The sequence below is a fragment of the Microtus pennsylvanicus genome, chromosome 3 (genome assembly GCF_037038515.1).
Source record: "Microtus pennsylvanicus isolate mMicPen1 chromosome 3, mMicPen1.hap1, whole genome shotgun sequence".
In the NCBI taxonomy this organism is placed as follows: Eukaryota; Metazoa; Chordata; class Mammalia; order Rodentia; family Cricetidae; genus Microtus; species Microtus pennsylvanicus.
Window position 1 is genome coordinate 95,663,513 of NC_134581.1, and position 22,520 is coordinate 95,686,032.

At 45.3% G+C, this 22,520-nt stretch overlaps 1 protein-coding gene across 3 annotated transcripts in view; it reads left to right on the forward strand.

Annotated features, from left to right (window-relative positions):
• Positions 1-2,728: 2,728 nt before the first annotated feature.
• Positions 2,729-22,520, forward strand: part of Dpy19l1 (dpy-19 like C-mannosyltransferase 1) — a 95,312-nt gene continuing 75,520 nt past the window's right edge. For 2 of the 3 annotated variants that reach the window (XM_075966507.1, XM_075966508.1), the window contains exons 1-3: positions 2,730-3,119; positions 21,437-21,461; positions 22,066-22,153. In XM_075966507.1, coding sequence (XP_075822622.1) covers positions 2,828-3,119; positions 21,437-21,461; positions 22,066-22,153 — 405 coding nt within the window. In that variant the 5' untranslated portion in view covers positions 2,730-2,827. Of the gene's footprint in view, positions 3,120-21,436; positions 21,462-22,065; positions 22,154-22,520 lie in introns of all 3 variants that reach the window. The other variant, XM_075966509.1, reaches the window with a different exon arrangement.

The window sequence follows — 22,520 nt, forward strand, 5'->3', positions numbered from 1 at the left end:
TGGGGGACCCGGCAACAGGAATGGCCGGCTATTTTGTCTCGGTTTAATGATACATGAAATGGACATTATCTTGTAAAGCACCTGTGAGAAGCAGGGACCGATCAGTGAGGGATCCACAGCTCGGACCCGAGAAGCCTGACGCTGAAAGAACTGAGATCTAGGGCAGCCCTTGAACTCTTGCCTCAGAATATCTTGGACTGTCAGCTCAAGTCTTAGGCAGGATTGCACATACTCCTTTTTCTTATCATTTCCCAGGGCTTTGAACAGTTAGAGCAATTGCGCTGTCCAAGTCTCATTGAACCTTCATAGAGCAACAGTTTCGGTGGATATAATTGGGATATAATTGCTAGAAACTTTAGTTTTTCTCTTTTTCTCCTCCCCACACCCGTGTCTCTTTCTCAAACTTGCCAGGTAGCTATTTTTATTTTCCTTATGGCAGGATGGGGAAACTGAGATTCAAAAAGGGAAGGGTGTGGATAGGAGAGTCATGCCAGGCATGGGAATAAGAACTTTGACCTGGTTCTAGAATGATCGCTTTTTTTTAATTTGGACAGAGTATTGCTATATAGTACAAGCTGGCTTCACACTTGAGATTCGACTGCTTCACCTCACCCCAAAGTGTTAAGATTGCAAGTATGTATCACAATGCCTGTTAAAATCATCAGTTTAAACAGAACCCAAACCAAACCAAGTAAAAACCCCCAATTGCTCAAGAGCTGCCCTTGTTCAGGGTTGCTCATCACAGAAGAGGAACTAAGACCTAACTGCTCCAGTCATAAATGGTCCTCTCTCAAGTCAATAAAGCAAATGTTCAGCCAAGTTCTGAGCGTGGGTTCTTGATGCAGTTTTAGAGGAGTGGGAAAAGATTTGGTTTCTTCCAGAAACTCAAACTATGTGGAGGTGTAAGCACTAGGGGCATCTTGTTATGAATGATTGTCCGATTGTGCTATTTCTTACACTCATTCATTTATTCAACAAGAACATCATCTGCTAGAATGGTATCAGCTAAAGGGAAGTTGGTTTTGTTTTGCTTTTTCTTCCCTCAAGTTCACTTACAGGGCCCAGAATTCGTAGGAAGCAAACACACAGAAGTTTTTTTTTTTTGTACACGTTATATTTAATTTTTTCCCTATGAGCTATTTTGATCATTTTCCTCCACCCAGAACCTACTACCTACCCGCCCACAAAAGTACAAAAAGTGAAAATTAGGACAAACAAAAGACCAGTATGACAAAAAAAAATCTGAAACAATTAAAGAAAAAAAACTCCACAAAAACATAACCCTAGAGCTTGTTTTCTGTAGACCAACTTCTCCTGAGCATGGGGCCTGCCTCGGAGTGTGGCCGATATTCCCGGTGACACTCCACTGGACAGATAGATTGAGAAGCAGTCCTTACCCTTCCACATCTGAGAGACAAGCAATCAAATACCGTAGCTCTGTGTGTTTTCTAATTAACAAACACGCTAGCGATGACTTCATTGTTATTGTCTTTGGCAGACACTGGGTAAAGTTTCTTTTATTCTGGTGGGTGACAAACTCAGCTCCAACCCCAGAAATAACACTAGACTGACCGGATATATTATTTCACAATACAAACCTTCTGTAGGGCACTGTCAATCACTTTCTTACAGAAGTGTCTTAAACAGTTGCTCCTTGTCTCAATACATAATTTAACATCCAAACTCAGGAAACTTTCAAGGTGTAATATAGCGCTAAGTCCTTTTACAAAATCCATTCTTCTTGACTGAGTAAATGAATTCTGATATTAATAAAGTCATGAGCAAGAGAAGCCACAGCTTCCTGAAAACCCTGTAACCACAATGGAGAAAAGCAGAACCATGTGCCTTGATTTCCAAAATCCACACTTCTTGGAACAAGTTCACTTGGATAGGAGTCAAACACTGAGTCTCTCTCTATTGCAATCCTCCAAGGCTTTGTGCAAATAGAGTCTCTCTCACTCTCTCTTTCTCTCTCCTCCCTTCCTCCTTCTTTCCTTTAAACTTTCTCTGGGCTTCTTCATTTACTCCTACATTCTGCTAGGAGAAAATTTGTTTTCAAGTCTCCCATCTCAGCAGTTTCCATACTTTCTGGTAAGAAAGATAGGATGCAGCAGGTAAAAGTAACATGTCGATAACCCTTGCTGACAGTCTCTTTTCTCTTATGCCTTTAGTTCGGTTTCCTATCAGTTTACACTCCCGCTCCATCCCGAGGGACAGGCACTATTTGAATACTCAGTACGGCCCCAGCTTCTCATCTGTGAGCCAGAAAGCTGATTCTTAGAAGGGCGAGGCCACACTTTACCCCGTTAGTTTCATGCCCAAACCTAACGCACAGAACTACGGAGCGCACGCACTGAGCCCTTCCGTGACCACCCGGCTCCCACCCCGCGCGACCCGGCGCCACAGGGCCTCAGGGCCCCACTGCCGGTCCCCGAGGGCGCACGGCAGCTTCCGGGAGGTCGTCCACGCTGCTCGTTTCACTCCCCCTCCCAGTCGCCGGTCCCGCCCCGCTCGCAGCTCGCGCGTGCGCGCTTGCTGGCCTGAACGCGCCGGGGCGCGCGCACTGGAGAGGCAGGGCAGCGCCACTCGCAGTCCCCGCCCCCGCCCCGCGGCGTTCCGTTGTCGCCGTGGCAACCCGAGAGCGGCAACGGCGGAGGCGCGCGAGTCCGGCGCCGCCTCCCGGCCGCCCAGCAGTAGGCAGCGGCCGCCCGGCCCGCGCTGTCCCCGCCTCCCGGCCCGCCCTCGCTGGCCGGAGTGAGCGACCGCCAGTCCGCGGATCCCGGCTGCCGTCCGGGCGCGCGCAGCTAGCGGGCGCGACTATGCTAAGATGGTCCTGCAGGCGCGGAACAAGCATCGGGACGCGACTCCCAGGCCGCCCCGGCCGGCCCGCGCATCACCGCCGCCACTGAGCGGGACATCCGAGGTGGGCGCCGGGGAGCCGGGGCTGGAGCGCGCGCCGCCGTCTCCGGGGCGCAAAGGCGCGGCGGGCAGGAAGGGGCCCCGCGCGGAGACCGCTGCGCCCGCCCCGGACGGCCTCGCGGGCCGCCTGGCGGTCGGGCTGCGCTGGGCGCTGGGCCTGCGGCGCGGGCGCGGCCGGACCTGGAGCACGCTGCTGCTAGGTGAGCCAGTTAGCAGCCCTCTTCGACTTTTCCCGGGACGCTCCTGCCTCCTCTGCTCCTCTCCGCTCCTTCCGGGGGCCCAGCTCTGCGCACCCTTCGCCCCGCCGTCCGCCCGGGCTTTTAAAAACATGGCCCAGAGATCATCAGCAGCTCGGCTAGCGGCGGGCGGGCCGGTCCGCGCGGAGGAGACCGGGCTAATGCCTGCAGCGACAGTCCACTCTTTGCCGCTGGCTTGGCCGCTATCTCGGAGGATGGCTTGCTTAGGGATGGGAGCGATTCCTGGAGCTCGAAATACTCAGGTTCCTGTCTTAGAAAGTTGCCAAACTTATAATTAAATTTTAGCGTGCTTTTTCGCTTCTTGACCGAAAACAGTGCGGGTGGCACTTCGTGGTTTTGTCACTTTCCAGGTTGTGTTGTGTTTTGGATGCCCAAGCTTTAACCTTCCCTGCTGGCATCTCTCATCCTTCTTCCATGCACCAAATGGATGGGTTGTAACTGTGTGCCGGAAAGAAAGTTGAAGCAAGCATTCACGCGTGGGTCGCCTTCTGGGTTTGCTTTCTGATTGACTTTGTCCGATAAGGCAAGTTTGTAGAAGTTTGGATTAGCAGGCCTAATTTTTCCAAGTCCCTCATTAAGAGCCTGTAATTTTTTTTTTGCCACAATGGCTTTTGATTATTGAATCATTTAGTTACTAGTGATATTTTGTTACTATTTTTCACTTTTCCTTAATGACCTTTCCATGTTTGGGGTGCTTCAAGCCTGGAATTTGGGGTTAGACGGGCCATACAGCAAAATTAGCCTTCCTGTGGGGATAGCCCCTTACCACAGCCATTGAGTCACTGTAAGCCAGGCACGATTATGTGTTTATGGGGTCAAGAAGGCTCGCATTGTTACAACGATATTTTCTCTTTTTATAGTTGGGCCAAGATTAGGCAAATTCATTATTTTCGTCATGCCTCCCTTTGGTGGCTAGCTTGAGAACCTGGCCAGTGTACAGGTTAAATTCACCTTGGGGAGGCAGCCTGGTACAGTGGATGAGGCCGAAGGCACGCAGAGCTGGTGCACAGTGCTTGGGTTTGGTTTTAGGCTCACTTTGAGGGCCTTCTCTGTTATGTGGAGTTATCTTTTGCTCTACTCAGGGATGGCCCAAGGAGCCAAACTAAAAATTCCATGGCTAATGCATGTTTGTGTCTAAAGCATTTAGCAGCATCAGTTCCTATTGTGGAAGCAAATGCGTAACCCTGATTTCGGATCCCATGACAGAGTAAATCTCCAGCTTTTGTGAATGGCTAGTATAAACAGCAATCGTAGTAAAGTAATGGATGGATTGTTTTCATTTCAGGGAGAGACAATAATAGATTTTAAATGATACTTTTTTTATGTTTTACAGTGAATTTCCTTTGGGTTTTCTTACACTGGATGGCTTGTATTTGGATTTAGTAATGCAGAAATACAGTTTTGTTTAATACAGCGTTTCTCTTGATTTGCTCTTTTGGCATTGTAAATGGAAGTACAGTGAGTGTGTCAGGCTTAGGTTTTCCCTGGACTGAGGTCACCAGGTGTGTAGAATTGGGAGGAACACCATAGTCGCTGTCCTCTTGTGTGAACATCTGCTGTCAGGCCACACAGCAACTGGAGGAGGGTTCTATGCATGATCAGACCTGGTGTGCCTGGCTCAGCTCTGGCTCTGCACCCTCAAGACTGACAGCAGCAGGGATTCTTCCTGGCACCATGCTCCCAGAGCATCAGAAAGGCACTTGTCCTGCAGAGGGTTCCAGCAATTTCCATGTCTTTGAAAGCTGCTTCATTTCCTCTTTTACCCTCCCAGAGGAGGTGAAAGTTGTATTTCAGTGTGGAACTTGAAAGTGGCTCCTGGGTCTTCCATGTTGAGAGGCATTTATTTCATAGTCACTTGTTGCTTGGCTTGATTGTAGCTGCTCGGTTCTATCAACTACGTGTTAGCTATGACAAGGTAGCTTTGTGTAAGAATAAATGTCCTAACTTGGACGTCCATGATAGCGGCACATGTTAGAACTGTTCAAGTGTTTCTTCATGTGTGCTGGGCACTGGTAAACTACTTACCAGGTGTCCCTTTCCACTGCTGAGGGTGCAGGACAATGACAAACAGTTAGTGTGAACATATGCTTTCTTGTAGATGGACATAATTATTTAATTCAGTGGTGACAAAGAGGTCTTGAAATGTTTATTTTTAGAAGTTCCGAGCTACACAGGCAGTGGTGGAGGGAGAACCTTGAAAGTGTTTATCAAACTTTCCTGACCACAGTAAATAATATAGGTCGCCTCTAACCAGCTCCCACCTCAGAGAGCGCATCCTGCTACATAGCACTATGTGTCTGCATAGATTTCCGTGTTCAGGCAGGAAGCATTAATAATTGAGCTATTTTCAGAGTTACGAACAGGTTTGAGAAACCTACAAAAGCTGTCAGGCCATTGAGGTCCACTGAGCAGTGGGAATGGACTCACAGGGGAGATGCGAGGCTTGCGGAAACACGGCTTTGTCAGGAGGTGTGGGCAGCTGTGCTGAGGAAGCAAGGTCACCCAGGAGGAGCTGCACAATCTTCCCACACTCTGGTCTTCTGCTTATAGTGTCTCTCACTGTCAGGTCTACCAAAGTGACCTGTCGAGCCACCTCCTGGGACTGGGGTCAAGGCAGAGAAAGGCAGGCAGTGAACACAAACTGGCAAAGTCCAGTTAACACTGCCCTTCGGTAAAGCTTGTTTTTTGTTTCTCCTTTCCTCTGTTCTGGTTAATTTTAACTGTCAATTTGACACTACTTTAGAATTACCTGGGAAGAGAGTTTGGGGAACTATCTAGATCTGGTTGGTTGGCCAGGAAAGGATTATCTTGGCTGTTGACTGATGTAAGAAGACCCAGCCAGTTGTTGGCTATACCATTCCATTCCCTAGGTGGGGATCTCGAACAGTCCAAGAGCAGAGAAAGCTGTGAGAACAGACAAGCAAAGATGAATCCACGCGTTTATTCTTCTCTCTCTGCTCTCAACTGAGTATGATGCTTTATACATTCTTGAACTGACTTCCCTGCAGTAATCAGCTAAAGCCTGATGTGGTCCTCTCCCACCCCTATGTTGCTATTTGTCAGGATAGTTGTAACAGTAAGAGAAATGAAGCAAGGACTTCCTTACTCTCTCCTGCGGTTCTCTCCAGGCCTGCCGCAAACTTGGTGGGTTTCTGAGCCACATATTTAGCTTTTTGACGTTTGACTTGGTCTTGTGTAAGATGAGAGATTTGAATTAGAACAGCAGTTCTTAACCTAAGCTATACACTGGCGATATCTGAAAACTTAAAGCATCCCATAATCCATACATTAGACCCCTTAATTGTGTGTCTAGTGCTGGGCATATGGCAGAAGGAAGCACACTGGAGGAGGTGGGTTTGAAATGCTTGTTTGTTTTTAGTGCTGGGGACTGCCTCCTAAGTCCTGTACCAACCACTGAGCTTCCAGACGCAGATTGGCACCACTGGGACATGGAATTCCTTTATGATTGCAGTGTGCTGGGACTGTAAATCTGTACCCCTCCTTTATTTTATTGTTTTCGTTTATTTACTCATGTGTGTATGTGCTTGTGCGAGCACACACATGAGCACACACACACACACACACACACACCTGTGCGCACGTGCTTGTGTGTGTACATGTGCTACGGTGCTTGTGTGTTAGAGGAAAACCTCAGGAATCAGATCTTTCCTACTATGTGGGTGCCTGGGCCAGACCTCAGGTTTTAGGCTTTGTAGTAGGAACCTTTACCCAATGAGCCTGCATCCCTGCTCTACCCACTTCCTTGAAATGGGCACATGAACTATCCGATTGTGTAGTTTCTCTTAATCGATTGTTTCTTCAAAACTGGAGCTGTTAGTTGCCACTTGCCTGATACAGCTACTTCCTTCTTACATCCACCTATGTCCTGACCTTTATCAAAAGAAGGAAGAAAGTTCTGTAGTTGGAGAGGGCTTTGTTTCAGGGGTGACCATGAGAAATATTCCTATTGAACGTGCATGTGCAGAAAACATGCTAGTGGTGCAGGACAGTGTAAGATGCATCTGTAGAATCATTAAAAAGGTAACTGTGGTGCTTTGAGTAAGAATGCCCCCCATAGGCTCATATATGTGTGTGTGGTGTGTGTGTGTTTGTCACTGGGGAGTAGTACTACCTGCAAGAGATTAAGAGATATGGCATCATTGGGGAAAAAGTGTCACTGTGGGGTGGGCTTCAGAAACTCTAGCCTGGCCCATGTCTTTTTCTTTTTCTTTTTTTTTTAATTTTATTTATTAAGGATTTCTGCCTCCTCCCCGCCACCGCCTCCCATTTCCCTCCCCCTCCCCCGATCAAGTCACCCTCCCTCATCAGCTCGAAGAGCAACCAGGGTTCCCTGACCTGTGGGGAAGTCCAAGGACCGTCCACCTCCATCCAGGTTTAGTAAGGTGAGCATCCAAAGTACCTAGGCTCCCCCAAAGCCAGTACATGCAGTAGGATCAAAAACCCATTACCATTGTTCTTGAGTTCTCAGTAGTCCTCATTGTCCGCTATGTTCAGCAAGTCCGGTTTTATCCCCTGCTTTTTCAGACCCAGGCCAGCTGGCCTTGGTGAGTTCCCCATAGAACATACCCGCATCCTCCTGAATATTAACCTTCATCAGGCGATGAAAGGAGACAGAGACAGAGACCCACATTGGAGCACCGGACAGAAATCTCAAGGTCCAAATCAGGTCTAGAAGGAGAGGGAGCACGAGCAAGGAACTCAGGACCGCGAGGGGTGCACCCATGTCTTTTTCTTCTTGCTGCCTTTGGATCCAGATGTGAACTCTTGGCTCCTCTCCAGCACCATGTCTGCCTGTGTCTCGGCATGCTTCTGGTCATGCTGACAAGGGACTAAACCTCTGAAACTGTACACAAGCCCCAGTTAAATTCCTTCCTTTGTGAGGCTTGCCGTGGTCTTGGTGTCTCTTCACAGCGGCGCAACAGCGACTAAGACAGAGAGTCATGTCCCACCTAGTTCCTGTGGCAGCTGCAACCTGCTTGAGCTTCATGATGTTTTAGGTGGGATCATTCTGTGTTTTGAGGGACTGTTGTGTCTCACAGGGGTGTTAACAGAGTTCCAGGTTCTACCTACCAGAACCTAGTAGCACTTCCCCAGTGGTAGCAATCAGATGCTTCCTAAATACTGGCAAGTGTAACTGGGAGGCAAGCACCACATCGGAACCACTACCACCAAGAGCCATGACTACGAGAGCCTGTGACTAGCTGGGGACAGGGAGGAGGCCTGTGAAGGCAGAGTTGAGTCCTGGTACTGGGAACTGGGATGGGTCAGCAGGGTGTGATGCGGTGGAAGCAGCCTGGCATTTCAGTGCTGACCCGCGATGGAAGCTGTTTCTACACTCCTCCAGTGTTTCTCATTATTTCCTGATCTTTAAGATGGGGCCGGTGAATGCTTTGGTCAGAGTAAAAGAGTAGGTGAGGTAATACATGTACAGTAGTACGTCTGGTTCAAATTGGAGTAGAACCCCAATTGGAAAGCCTATTGTGCCAGGTGCATCCTGGGAAAAAGACGGACAGGAAACCTGTGCTGCCTGCTCCTGTGGAATTTGCATTGTGGATGTAAGAAGAATAAGTGACTAGTTAGTTACAGTTTGTAGTAAGTGCCCTGGAGGAAAGGAAAGGGCTTCTGTGTGGGGAAAAATGAAGCAAAATGAACAAAACCCAGGGATGTCCTCATTAGTAATACTAAGCCAAGACAGACTTTGGGAAGGGGCCTTGTAGTTCACTTTAGCCAGAGGACAGAGAAGTGGTGGCATCTGCCTGAGAACTAAGCCTGTGTGAGCTGAGCCCGTGTGAGCTGAGCCCTTGTGAGCTGAGCCTGTGTGAGCCCTGTGGAAGATGAGCAGGATGGCTTCTTGATGCAGCCAGGGGCATGCAGGAAGGAAGGAGCAGGTCTCACTTACCCTGTAATGGAGGAGCGGTGCCTGAGGACCAGATCTGGAATGGGAGTGAGTTTATTCCTGTTGCCGTCCGAGGAGTGTTGAGCAAGATGGGCATGCTCACATTTTAATTCCGAGAAATCTGTGCTTGGAAAATCTAGGGGGCCCGACCCCGAGTGGGGCTCTTCCAGGGTCCGTGAGAGTGGCATGAAGAGTGGGCATGGCTGTGAAGATGGTAAGGAGGAGTGGATTTCAGTTGGAATTTGGAGGTAAAACTGGTCGAACTTGGGGTGACTGGTCTTGGTGTGAGGGGTGGGGGGAGTTCTTCCTGGAGGAGACAGAGGAGACCATACAGGTGAGGACCAGGGCAGGCCTGATGGAGACAACGAGGATTGTGTCTGGACACGCCACTGTGAGGGGTGCGGGATACCCAGTGTGAAATGTCAGGTTTGTGGGAGGACAGAAAAGTTGTCAGTGGAAGAGAAAACAGTAAGTGTTCAGCACCAGGGTAAGTGACTTAACACTCCACAGAAAGCATCTTACCCGGGTGCGGAGGGGCTGTCCCTGCCCGGCTCTGGGCCTGTGCTGCAGGTGAACTCATCTAACAGTGACTTGGGCCCGACCATGGCATTGTGATTGTCGTATTTACTAGACGTGGGATCTGAGGCACATAGGTGCTTAGTAACTAAACTTATGCCTTGTCACCCCCGGAATTCTTCAGGGCAGGATTTGAACCCAAGTCCCTGGTCTTCTGAGTTCATGTTCTTAATTGCTACATAGTGTTTCATTTAGTGAGCATGTAGCAAGAGGACAAGTGAGGGCTTCCATCCAGTTCTGAGAACCTCAGGGGTCTGTGTTTAGCACTTGCTGCTTCTTTGTTTCTTCAGAAGCAAGGAAAAAGGGATCTTAGGTGGATACCAAAGTGAAGGATGGAAAGCAAGCAGTTAGTGGGTGGACAGGAGAGACACTGAAGTGTGAAGCCCTGGGAGCATTGGCTCCTCCTGTGCTGACTGATCTCAGGAAGAGCCTGGACTCAGCCGAGCAAGTAGCTATAAGGCAGTGCTGTGTTGATTATCGGAATTCTATCAGAGTCAGAGAAAAAGTTGCAAGTTTGGGGGTTTGAAACAGTTTTTCCTCCTTTCTAAAATAGATTTCTGGTTGATCCTTAAGAATGTTTATAGTCACCTAAATATGCTTTCTTATTTAAAAAAGTGCTCTAAATAGGAAAGTTTCCAAGAAAAAGCGCTTGTGAGCACCGAAACTGCATACAGTCAACTTAGTTCAGTTTTTGTAAGTATATAAAGCTCTGTTCTTTATGTGATTTTTTTGCCAATAGTAGGACATTTATACTAAAAGTAGATGAAATTCTAATTACACACACACACACACTTTAGCTCTTGCTAAAATATGGTCACTTAAAGCCTTATCCTGATAGATTATATTAATATCTCTTCGTGAGTGTAAAGGTTTATTAATGTCTCTTGTAAGTTTAATTAATGACATTTGTATTTCGTAGACTGCAGAGATTATTATTTACATACTTGCTTCAAATTTATGTTGGGGTCTCATTTTTTGTCATTAGCTGTAATTTACCATTAGAATATTTCTAGAAATTAATTTGTTAGTTTTCTTTAGTCCTCCATTCCATTGCTTACTAGTAATCAAAACTGGTAAAAATTCCATCCATTTCTAGATCCACACCTTTAATCCCATGAAGAGGTCATTCCTCTGTGGTGATTTTTTATAATCCAATCAAGAGTTGTTTAATGAGTGTATTTTAAAATGCATCAGGCTACAACAGCTGTGGAACATGCTTTAAATATACTTTGTATTTTCTTGGCATTATCATGATTGAATGAGAAAGAAATAAAAGGAGGCCATGACTGTTTCTAAGGGGTTGAAGTTTTTATTGTAGCTATAAGGGGGAATACAGGCAGAGGCAGAGACATCTGGGAGAGTTCAGAGTGGGCATGACCACCATACTGCCTGGGCCTTGTGAGAAGATGGAGAAAGAGAGAGATAGAGATAGAGATAGATAGATAGATAGATAGATAGATAGATAGATAGATAGATAGATAGATAGATAGAGAAAGAGATAGAGAGAGAGGAAGAAGGAGGAAGAGAAGGAGGGAGGGAGGAACCAGGAACAGTGGCCAAGAAGGCAAGAGGCCAAAAGGTAAATAAAATAGGGGCTCATAACAAAAGTGTCTGGGTTATGTAAGAAAGAGCAGTCTCTGGGCTGGAGAGTTGATGGTAGGAGGTAGGCCATACCAGCCAGGATTTTATAATAACTCAAATCTGCCCAGTTATGTGGCTCTTCCACCCTCACTCTTGCTCCTCACAGTAGTCATTATGTGTGGGCGTATTTATTTAAGAACAGTGATGATAAAGCTGATGTACAAGAGTGTATGCCCTGTGCATAGATTGGCTTTAGGGCTGGTGTTCAAAGAGTATTTAATAGAGAAAAGAAGATAAGTGACCAAGGACACTAATATTGGGAGAGTTTGTATTTTCCGTTAGCTACACAGGCCAATTTGAAGGACTTCCTCGGTTACAACCTCTTCTGTGTGTAGTTGCTCCCTTTTCTTAGTAGCTTTGTCATTTCCTTATTACTCAGGGCACTCGGTCTGTTGCTTCACATAGAGAATATTTGTGCCCTCATTGCTACTCCCATCAACTGGAAGAAGCTTGACTACACTGCCTATGGTATTATGTGTTAGGACCCGGTATTCATGGGGAAGCTCTGCCGGGAGAGAAAGATTTGTAGTGATGACCATTATAAATTCACTCCTGAGGAAATGCTTCTTCCTTACAACTGTTAGTGCAGTATCAAAATTCAGATATGTTTTTCACTTAAAAGTATAACAAAATATACTTTTGTTAGCATGCTTACACAGCCGTCCTCATGTGTCTGCTGACTTACTAGCTAAACTCTATTTTTAGAAGACCTTGTCATTCCTCCCCGTCTTTGACGTCTGCGGAAATGTCCTGAGTATGTAGAACTTAATGTTATTGTTGGAAATTTTACCTATGGGCACAACGTTCTTGAGTTTGAACTTGAAGCTAATTACTTGTCAGTCATGTTGGTCAAATTGTAGGGTTCACATCTGAAGGCTTAGACAGCAGTCAGAGGCAGATCGGTGGGAAGAGGACCTCATCTGTCCTGAGTCTGTTAATTCTCTAGACGGAACAGAAGTTTCTGTTTCTGCTCATCCTGAGAATCATTATGGTTCTATATCCTCAAATCTATGCATGTGTCCCCCATCTTCATTTGACTTTATAATTTTTGAAAACTGAATAAATTATTAATTTAAAAAACGATTCTTGGTTGTTTGGCAGTAAGATAGTTAATAAGTTTGCAATTGGAAGGGGTTTCTTTATCTTAACATTAGAATGGTTTATCAGGAAACAAGCTTGTTGAAAATTACTAAAGATTTATAATCTTTATGCCCCCTCCTCCCTGTGAGCCCTGATGCTTCCATGAAGGAACTGTGCTGTAGATGTATGTATTAGTTGGCGCTGGGCCCCAGCCACATGGTCACTTGGTATCTGCATTTGATGAGCTGTGATTTTCTGTGGTGGTTTTCATCTGTTGCAAGGAAGCATTTCTTTGATGAGGGGTGAGGACCACATTTACCTCTGGGCGTAAGAATAACTATATAGAATACAGTTAGGGATTTTGTTGATAAGGTAAATGATGGTTGTAGGTTCTCCTTCAGGATCCATGACTTTGCTAGCCCTGGGAAGTCGGCTAGGTTTCTAGTACCAGAGGACTTCCTCTTGTTGCGTGGGGCTTAAGTCTAATAATTTGTTGTTTGCCACCAAGATATCTCTGCCACTATTGCATTTATGGCATCGATATTGTGCCACACATGCCATTGTTTAGTTCAGAGCATCATAGCTGAATAAGACTATTGGTCGCTTTCCTCTCTTGGAAGCTTGCACGGTGACTTTGATATCATGAAAGCTGGGGTAGGGAGTAGGCATCTCGGATCCTCTAGGTCTGTCAGTCCCTAACGTCATATACATACAAGTCACTTTATGTGGATCAAGAAGGCTGATTTATTTATTTAGGGGTGTTAGTGTGTGTGCTGTGTGTTTGTGCACATGCATGCCTACACGCCCGTGCTTGTCTTTGTATCTTTTCCTGTGCTGAAGAGACCTGTGTTTTACACTTTCCTTACTGAATTTATTAGATTTCACAGTTGCCCTCTGTGTGCTCAGAAGCACATTATTTAATTATATATTTATTTGATTTTTAAACAGTAAAATGCATTGTGTTTTGCCAGTGAACAGAACTTTATAGAAATTGTCAATGCGGATACTGTTTGATTTTGAAATATTTGTGTTCACATTGTGTAAGGCTAAGACTTTTAAAGGAAGATAGAATTCATTACCTTTAAAACATGTCTTGTGTAATCATGCATTGCTTACTCTAGTATTTCTACATAAATTCATATTTAAAATGTATGCAATCTGACTTTGTGTGTTTTTCTGTTTAGAATCCTAGTCATGTTGTCTGTGGGGTGGCGGTGTATACCTTCTGAATTCTGTTGTTTCCAAATATTCACTTTAGAACACATCATTTTGTCTTTTATACCTTTGAGATTTCTAAGGCATTTTATGTGTGTTCAATGTTTTCATGTCTGAACTTGGAGTCAGGGAAGCCCGAGCTCTCTTGCAGGGTTTGCTGTATGCGCCCATGCTACATGAGACTCTGGGTCCCGTGGGGAAATAAAAGCCACTGGTTCTTTAGATTGACTCCTGGATCATTTCTGCTTAATACTGATGAGCAGACGTTACTGTCAATATAATTAAGAGTTTCTACATTTTTACCTAGCTTTTGTCGATTTTTTTGTCAATGCTAAATGTATTAGAAGACTAGAATTAACCAAAGTTGATCATCAGCCTGTAACCCTGTGAACTCTAGATCTTATGAAGTGGGGTTTCTTTACATGGACTGTGAGTTTAAAAGCAGTTTTGCTTCTCATTTTGAGACTTAATGTCTTTATTAGTAAATTGAGCTTGTGCCTTCTTTTCCTATTAAGAGTAGAACATTCCCCTCAGTCCCAAAGAGGGAACAAATAAAATGAATTCAACCTACTAAGGCTTTGAAGTTGTGGAACAGGAAGATAAAAATGAAAATAGAAAATGGGCAGAAAATCACGGTTGCAGTCACTTCAGAGACTGTGAAGTCCCATGCTAGTGGTAACAGCTCTGGGTCGTGCAATAAGTGCTGGGCACTGATATAACCAAACACCATCCCCATTCTAGACTTTCTGCAAATGGGACTCAAGGCTAGACCAGTGATGTCTTAGAAAATCTCAGAGTGTTTCTTCTTAGGGAAGGAAGAGGGGAGGAATTTTAACTCTTTTCCTTTCTTAATTCTTATGTGTGGCCACCAAGTTTTAAGTTACACTCATTGTTACCTTTTGAATTTGTATTTTCATGTTCCCAGTCCCTCTTTGTCACCACCCTCCAGGCCCCCACATCTTACCTGAATGAACTGTCACCTTGTTCTTGTCACTGGGTTTGTATCGTAGCTGTCCCACTTCTCAAAGTGTGGACTCTATGAGTCACCTGAGGGTTTGTTAGTAATGTATGGCTTTGAGTCCTGCACCTGTTGAATCAAGTGCAACCTGGGCCCAAGATTGCTGTGATCTGGTGATGTGCTCCTCCAGTGCATGGCTGTGCTCCAAGGCCACTCGTAATGTGAAGGCTGCCAGGGAGTCGGTGAGCCGTCTGTCTTCCTCTGGCTTCATGAAATGTTGATTGTTGGCTGGGAGGTGTGGTTTTGGCCCGAGATTGATCCACTTAACTTCCAGGTAGTAAATCACTGCTGGCCTCCAAGACATGTGGGACATAAGGGACCCAGAGCAGTCACAGTAAACCTGTCCCAGCCTTTCTGTGACAGCCAGCCTTGATCAGTCTGTCACGGCCACGTGCTATTGTTTAATGTGAAGTGTCTTCCATTAACTTATTGTTGAAATACTTCCTCCCCATCAGTGGTGCTGAGGAGATTGCTGAGGAGATGCGTTTCTCTCAGGAGGTGGGTCTAGCTAGAGGAAAATGTGTCATTGAGGGATGGGCCTTGTGGTTCATAGCCCTAGCAGCGGCCGGTTCCAGTGGGCTATCTCTGCCTCTAGATGGGTCCTGTAATTAGCTGCTTGAGGAGCTCACTCACTGTCGCACCTCCCCACTGTGAAGGGCATCACCCCAGACCATGAAGAAACATCATGGCTTCCTTCCTCAGGTTGCTTCTCGATACATTTAATCACAGTGGTGAGAAAAGGACTTAAATATGTATAAATTAGAAACTGCTAGACTCTTGGGCTAATAATGTAAATATGACTAGTTAATAAAAATAACTAGTTTTAGTTACTTAGCTTATTTATTTATTTATTTGTTATTTAGTTTATTTAGTTATCCTATTTTAATAAAAATGTCTAGATTTATCTAGTTCTCCTGGAGATTCAAATGCAATATGAGGGTTTGGACCACTATGAGTCTATACTGCTGTATAGACTGCTTTTCTCAGACAGTTGCTTGTTTTCTATGTTAACCAGCTCAGCCCTCCCAACCCTCTTATGCCATGATGCATCCAGAGAGTGAGGACCACGCTGTGCAGTGGGAGAATGTACAGCTCCTTCAAAGCCAAGCGCTCCTCAAAAGGTGGCTGTCCTGACGACTGCAGCTCTTCTACCTTTGGCCCATGATTGGGAAGCTCTGATTGCTCCACACTCCTGATGTTGTGGGGAACAGGGCGTGTGACCCACTGCACAGGTCACAAGTGAGTCCTCAGAGATTGTGAGTGCATTGCCATTATTTGTTCCATGCCCTCAGCACTGGGATGAGAATTCTTTTGTTGTGTTGGATCCAAGTCACATCTGACTTTATTGTATCTGTCTTCTGGCTGGCTGCTGTAAGTCCACACTGTTAGGTCTCATACCCAGGACAAATGGCTAACTGAGGTACCTGTTGACACATCAAGTCAATTCTGGCCCTCAGCCCTCCGCATCACAGAGTCATCCTGGCTAGCATTCCCTGTCTCCCACCCCAACCTCTCCAGCCCTTGAGTGTCACCCAGTTTCTTTGATTCCTATCTAACTTGGGCCATTTTGGCTACTTGTCCTCTTGGTGCCTGGTTCCTCACTTGGTCTCTTGGTTCTTGTCCTCTTTCCCTCATCCGCCCAGCCTTTTCTATTGGCCTGGTTCAGTGTGGACTCTTCTGGATGCCTCTGGCTGTTTTCTCATGTATACAACAAAGCTTCCTCCTCAGCAGTACCTTGGAGCACTCATGTCCTCATTTCTCATTCACGCACCAAGCTATGTGCATGCTTTGACCCCGCTTTCTTGGTCCTCCTTTCATAAACTATGTTTTAAGAAGGTCACTGGTGCACCTTCTTAGATTTCTATCATTCGTAGTCTTCATTAGGTCTGCTTGAGTGCTTGGTTCACTTGATCTGGAGACTTAAGTCTTAGCCTTTGGGAATTTTACCCCAGAAGACCAGCTACTTGCTGATTGTTTTTGGAGTGCTGCTCTTGGTTTCTTGGATGTGTGTTGCCAATCCCCAGGGCTTTTAGACATCTGTTGTCTCTGAAGCGTTCATAGCCCAAAAGTCCTGCTTGCCTTCATTTGTGTCCGAAGGAGTAGAAATGTTTTGTTAGCTTAGGACCCGGAAACTGGGTTTTGTTTTCAAGATACAACATCACACACACACACACACACACACACACACACACACACACTAAGAGGAAGAGGGAGAGGTTTGACTTTGAAGGATAGATCTTGGTATTTTAGGAGGTGGTTGCTCAGTAAAATCAGAGTGAAGGGTGTGTGGTAGGAATTGACTGGGAATAGTCAAGGGTATGTGTTATAGAATATTACTTTAACTATGCAAAGTATATTACATTTGTTTATGTTTTGGAATATTACTTTTACTAGGCCAAGATGTGTTAATTTGTTTATGCTATATTTGTTTAACCATGTAAAGATATATTATATTTGTTTATGCTGCTTTTGTTTAACTGTAAAGATATGTTGATGTTTCACTTTGCCTGCCTAAGGCATCTGATTGGTCAAGGCCAGCATGGTCTATAAGAGCTAGTTCCAGGACAGGTTCCAAAGCCACAGAGAAACCCTGTCTCGAAAACCAAAAAAAAAAAAAAAAGCTGAATGGCATCAGGCAGGCAGTAGGTAGAGTGATAGGTGGGGCTGGCAGGCAAAGAGAATAAATAGGTAGAGAAGAGAACAACGAGAGGGATGGGAGAGGAACGAGAGGAAGAATGAGAGGGAGATGCCTGGGGCCAGCCAGTCAGCAGTCACCAGTCAGTAAGATACGGAGTAAGGCATACAGAATGAAAGAAAGGTAAAAAGCTCTGAGGCAAAATATAGATGGTGAAGAAACAGGTTAGTATAAGTTAAAACAGTTAGCAAGAAAAGAACATAAGATAAGGCTGAGCATTCGTAACAAATACCAAGACTCCATGTCATGATTTGGGAGCGGTTGGTGGCCCAAAAGAAAGCTTAAAGCTTGCTAGAGTATGGGCCCATCATGGGAGCCATGTATGGAGGTCATGGAGTTTGAAGGAGCAGGAGAGATACTTAGATCTGCTCATGCAGAAACCGGCTTCATTCCCCAGGATGCTTAATGGTGTAGCATATGGAGGCTCTTTACAAATGACTGTAGCCTCTAGAGAAGCCAAGGCTTGGCAGTGGACCCTTAAACAGTAAGAAGTAGCTGCTATTAGAAATGGTGAATAAGTAACTCGTCAAGGTTGACTCAGAAACCTTGTCTAGATGGATGTAGGAAGCACCTTTGACCTTGTAATGCCAGCTTGCCATTTGAGGGTTAATGAGACCAGAATGTGTGAGCATGTTTTCATAAAACTGAACTGAACTATGTTGAAATTTGGATTTAGGACACATTTCTTCATGTGTATATTGTTGCAAGATACGCTCACCCAATGCTCACGAATGGGAAGGAGGGGACTCTTCTGTGTGGAAGGAGATCCAAGTGCCTCTGGGGAAGGACCTTCAGGGCCCAGCTTTTAATATGTGGAGTGAGACTAAATGCAGGGTTGTGGAGATCAAAAGTATGGAGAGAAGAGCAGTAACTTCGGCTTTTGGCCTTTGAAACAGGCAGTCCTTATGTAGCCTGGAATACAGGAGCTCCCCAGTGGACTGCTTCCTTTCTTCTCCTGACCACTGGACCTGACCTGGGCAGGGCCAGTAGATTCCCTTCCCTAACTGCCTTGACACCTACCTTGTCTCTGGGGGACCTTTAGGACCTAAAGGAACAACCCTCCCAAACTCTTTTTTTTTGAAAATTATACATGCCTTTTATTTCTTACATATTTTTGATTTAGGTAATTCACTATTGATGATACATGATAATTTTTTTGACTTTTTCTTGTTTGAGAATTTCATGCATGAATATACTATGTTTTGATCAAATCCACCTCTCATTTTCCCTCTTTCCATTCTTCTCTGTCCCCCCTGCCATCCAACTTTTCCTCTCATCTTCATGTGCTTTGTTTAAAACCTGCTTTCTCTGTTTTGCACTGCCTGTGTGGGTGAGCATTAGTGCAGGATGGTCCATGGAGGATGGGCGGCACTCCGGGGGCCTTGGCCCCGAGGAAGATAGTCTCTCTCCCGCAGCAGTGACATTTTCTGGTAGCTCCACAGTTAGGAGTGTGACTCCATGAACTCCTCCCGCAGCCATGCTGGGATTTTGGCTGGCTGGATCTTGTTACTATCTTGTGTGTGCAGTTACAGCCTCTGAATCCTGTGGGCAGCAGCCTTGCCACGCCGGGAATACTGCATTACTGCAGACATCTGCTGCCTCTGGCTGTCCAGTGTCTCTTTGGCAATGATTCCTAAGATTTGGAGGAAGGGGATGTATTAGGGACACCCCATTTAGAGCTGACTGTACCATACCTAGCCTCTTCTCTGCATGTTGACCATTGTGGGTCTAGGCATTAATCATCATCTGCTGTAAAACGGAGCTTCCTTAATGAGGGTTGAGAGATGTACTAATCTATGGGTATAGAGATAACTTAAGAGGCATTTTATTACTCTGTTCAGTTAGCAGAATGATAGTAATATGTTTTCCCCTAGGGCTATGGCCTGGCTTACCACAGGTTGTTGGCCCAGTTGTTTGTCTTGTGGATCAGGCTTTAAATCTAATCAGACAGTGATTGATTACTCCCCTAACATTTGTGCCACTCTTTCATTAGTTGTGTGTCTAGCCAGGGCAGTAATGATTGTAGCTTGCTTACAGGGTCACAGCTGGGTCAGACTGCTGAGTATGTAGTATGCATAGCACCTTCCAGCACCACTGAAGTTGCCAGGAGGAGGAGGCTTCCAGGGCAGTACCAGCTTGGTCTATCCATGCCCTGTGTATGACTTAGTATGTCTTTAGTGCTTGGGTCTTTCCATCACAATATAACCAAGAGCAGTGCAACAAACTGTAGTGTTTGAGGGAGGATCTATGGGACAGCACTGTGCAGCGTCTTGAAAAGAGGTCGCTCATACCTAGCACATGCTGCCCGAACTCTGGCCCATGGGTCCTTGGACTCTTGAGCTATGGTTGGAATGTGGACTCATCGTCCGGCAAGTTGCTTGGGCAGGAGACACCTGGTTGCCAAGAGCTCCAGTAGGATAAAATGTCCCGCTGCTTGCTTCCCACACCAGTGGCTGGGCCAACTCAGGGCAGGAGGATCCTGGCTGCCTTGCTCACAGATGTGGCAGAAAATCCTGAAGCTGGGCTCTTAGCTGCCCCCACTGAACTGTCTAACTTCCAGGGAGTAAATGGAGAAAAGATTGCATATGGGTGTGTGTCTAACAAAAGGCTCAATTCAGCTTCTGTGCTACAAGGACAGGACTTGGGTTTAGTTCAGACCCTCCTGTCACACTTAGTTCTGCACAGTCATTTCGAACTCACTTGTGCCCAAACTGTACTGGTGCTAACAAGTCTGATGTGGGAGTGTCATATATCAATCTGTTGATTTCATTGGTTAAGCAATAAAGAAACTGCTTGGCCCTGATAGGTTAAAACGTAGGTGGGAGGAGTAAACAGAACAGAATGCTGGGAGGAGGAGGAAGTGAGCTCAGAGACGCCAGGCTCCCCTCTCCCGGGCAGACGCAAGCGATGAAGATCTGACCCAGAATGGACATAGGCTAGAATCTTCCTGGTCCTAGCGGTGCTATGCAGATGATTAGAAATGGGCTAAATTAATATGTGAGAATTAGCCTAGAAGAGGTTAGATAGAAATGGGCCAAGCAGTGTTTAAATGAATACAGTTTGTGTGTTGTTATTTCGGGCATAAGCTAGCCAGGCGGCCGGGGTGCTGGGGACGCAGCCCCGCCGCTCCATATTACTACACAGTCTTAGAGTAAATTCAGGAACTTTGTTCTAACTCCCATCTGCAGAGGAGTTGGGCTCTGTCTTGATTAGCTGGAGTCTAGCAGCAAGGAGAGACTTGGCTTTGTAATGTTTCACCTCCAGTCCCCGAGACTGAAGATACAGTGTAGCATAGAATCTGGCGTATCAGGAGTTAGTGTAATATCCCAGTGTCTGATTGAGCTTTGGTGTGGGCAGTATGGACACTTCCTGCCAAACTGGAGGGCTTTCAGACCCAGCATGGTAGGCAGCGGGGTCCTCCACAATTGCCTTTCCTTGACCTTCTTTGAATTTCTTTTTTAGTTGCAGATTTTTTTCTTTTAAAGAAAAATTCAGTTACTGAGAGAACACAAAAAGGGTCTACTTGTTTAAGTGGAAAGAAATAAATTATCTAATAGATAACCCCCAATACACACACACACATACACACACACACACACACACACACACACACACACACACACACACACACAGATCAAAGTGGGCCCCCCATACACACAGAAACCAGAGTGGGCCTTCCTGTGAAAATTCAGGCACTAGGGGAGTTAAAAGGTGGTGATTCTTTGTGTATTTATTTTCTTGTTACCCTGGCCCACCAGTCATGTGTTCTTTTTTCTAAGCACCCTTACCTACTGATCCTGTTTCCCTGAGTCTTTTGGTAGCTGTTTCCATCTTTTGGTCCTGTACAGTATCTTTCAATAATAGGGCCTCACATATCTTGCTGAGTGAGTGGATGAATGGAAGCTGGGGTCACAGCCTCAGCCAGTCCGGTGGTGGTGGTGTGTAGGCTGTAGTGCTTCTTGTGAAGCCTCAGTAATGGCTCCTGACTCTCAGCCTGGGTCAGCCTTCCCACAGCCCCCCCCCCCCCATTGTGTTGGATCTCATCTGAAGTGCTGATCTGTAAGGAGGAGGTGTTTGTGCTAAAATAGTAACTAATGTACCTTTCTTTCTTCTTTCAGCTTCCTTTGCAGCCCTGTTGCACTGGTAAGATCATTTTTTCTTTAGTGATGTGTATTATGTAGATGTTTATAACTTAACAAAGCTACATCCCATGTATTTAAAAGAATCATTTCTGTATCATAAGGATGAATGTATCTTATATACCACAGTACTCTGAAAGATTAGTTTAATTGATAAATCAGGATCAGAATAATAAACTTTTTTAATAAAAATATCCATTATTAAAGAGGCTATATTTGATACTCCAATTTGCTTAACATTAATATTGGCTGTATGTTGAGCGTTAGATTGATGTTTTTAATCTTCTGGATGGAACGATGTATGAATTTTGTGATCTAGGCAGTTTCTGAATGGTACCCGATGGCACATTCAGTGTGATCTATATTTTTATAGTACGTCACTTAAAATATTGTTATAGTTCATTTTAATGTTAAAATCTAATTGGAATGTGTTTTCTTATGGAGAAAAATTTTAGTAGACTTGTTAAAACCTGGTAGAAAACAAATACAAATACAATTGTTTTTCAGTTTTATTTGCAAACTGTCTACAATCTGTAGGACTTCCCTCTTTGCTTTTGGAGTAATCTTACAGCTTTACACTGTTGGCTTTGTTGTTTTAATGTTTACAGGAGCCACATAACTCACCTCTTTGAAAATGATCGGCATTTTTCTCACCTCTCAACGCTGGAAAGGGAGATGGCTTTCCGCACTGAAATGGTTAGTTTTTTGTGTGTATATTATTTCATTGTAATATTTAATTTTCAAACGTTTTAGCGTGAAAAGTTTCAGAAAGCCATGCCCAAGTAAAAGAAGTAGACGGTTCTCCTTACTCATCGTATCATGTAGCATCAACGACAGACCACATAGACGTCCATCCCTCCTTACCCATCTCTGTTTGAAGGAAGCTACACTTAGCTCTTGTGCGAATACATTCAGGTTCCTCACAGGACTCTTCGCACCATCAAATGTAAACTGGCCTGTGAGTGAGCCGATGGGCACTCCACAGCTGATGACGGCCTTACTGTCTGCACTGTGTTTACTGCTGTATTGCTGAATCTGATAATCTATAAATCCCTCTTTCTGT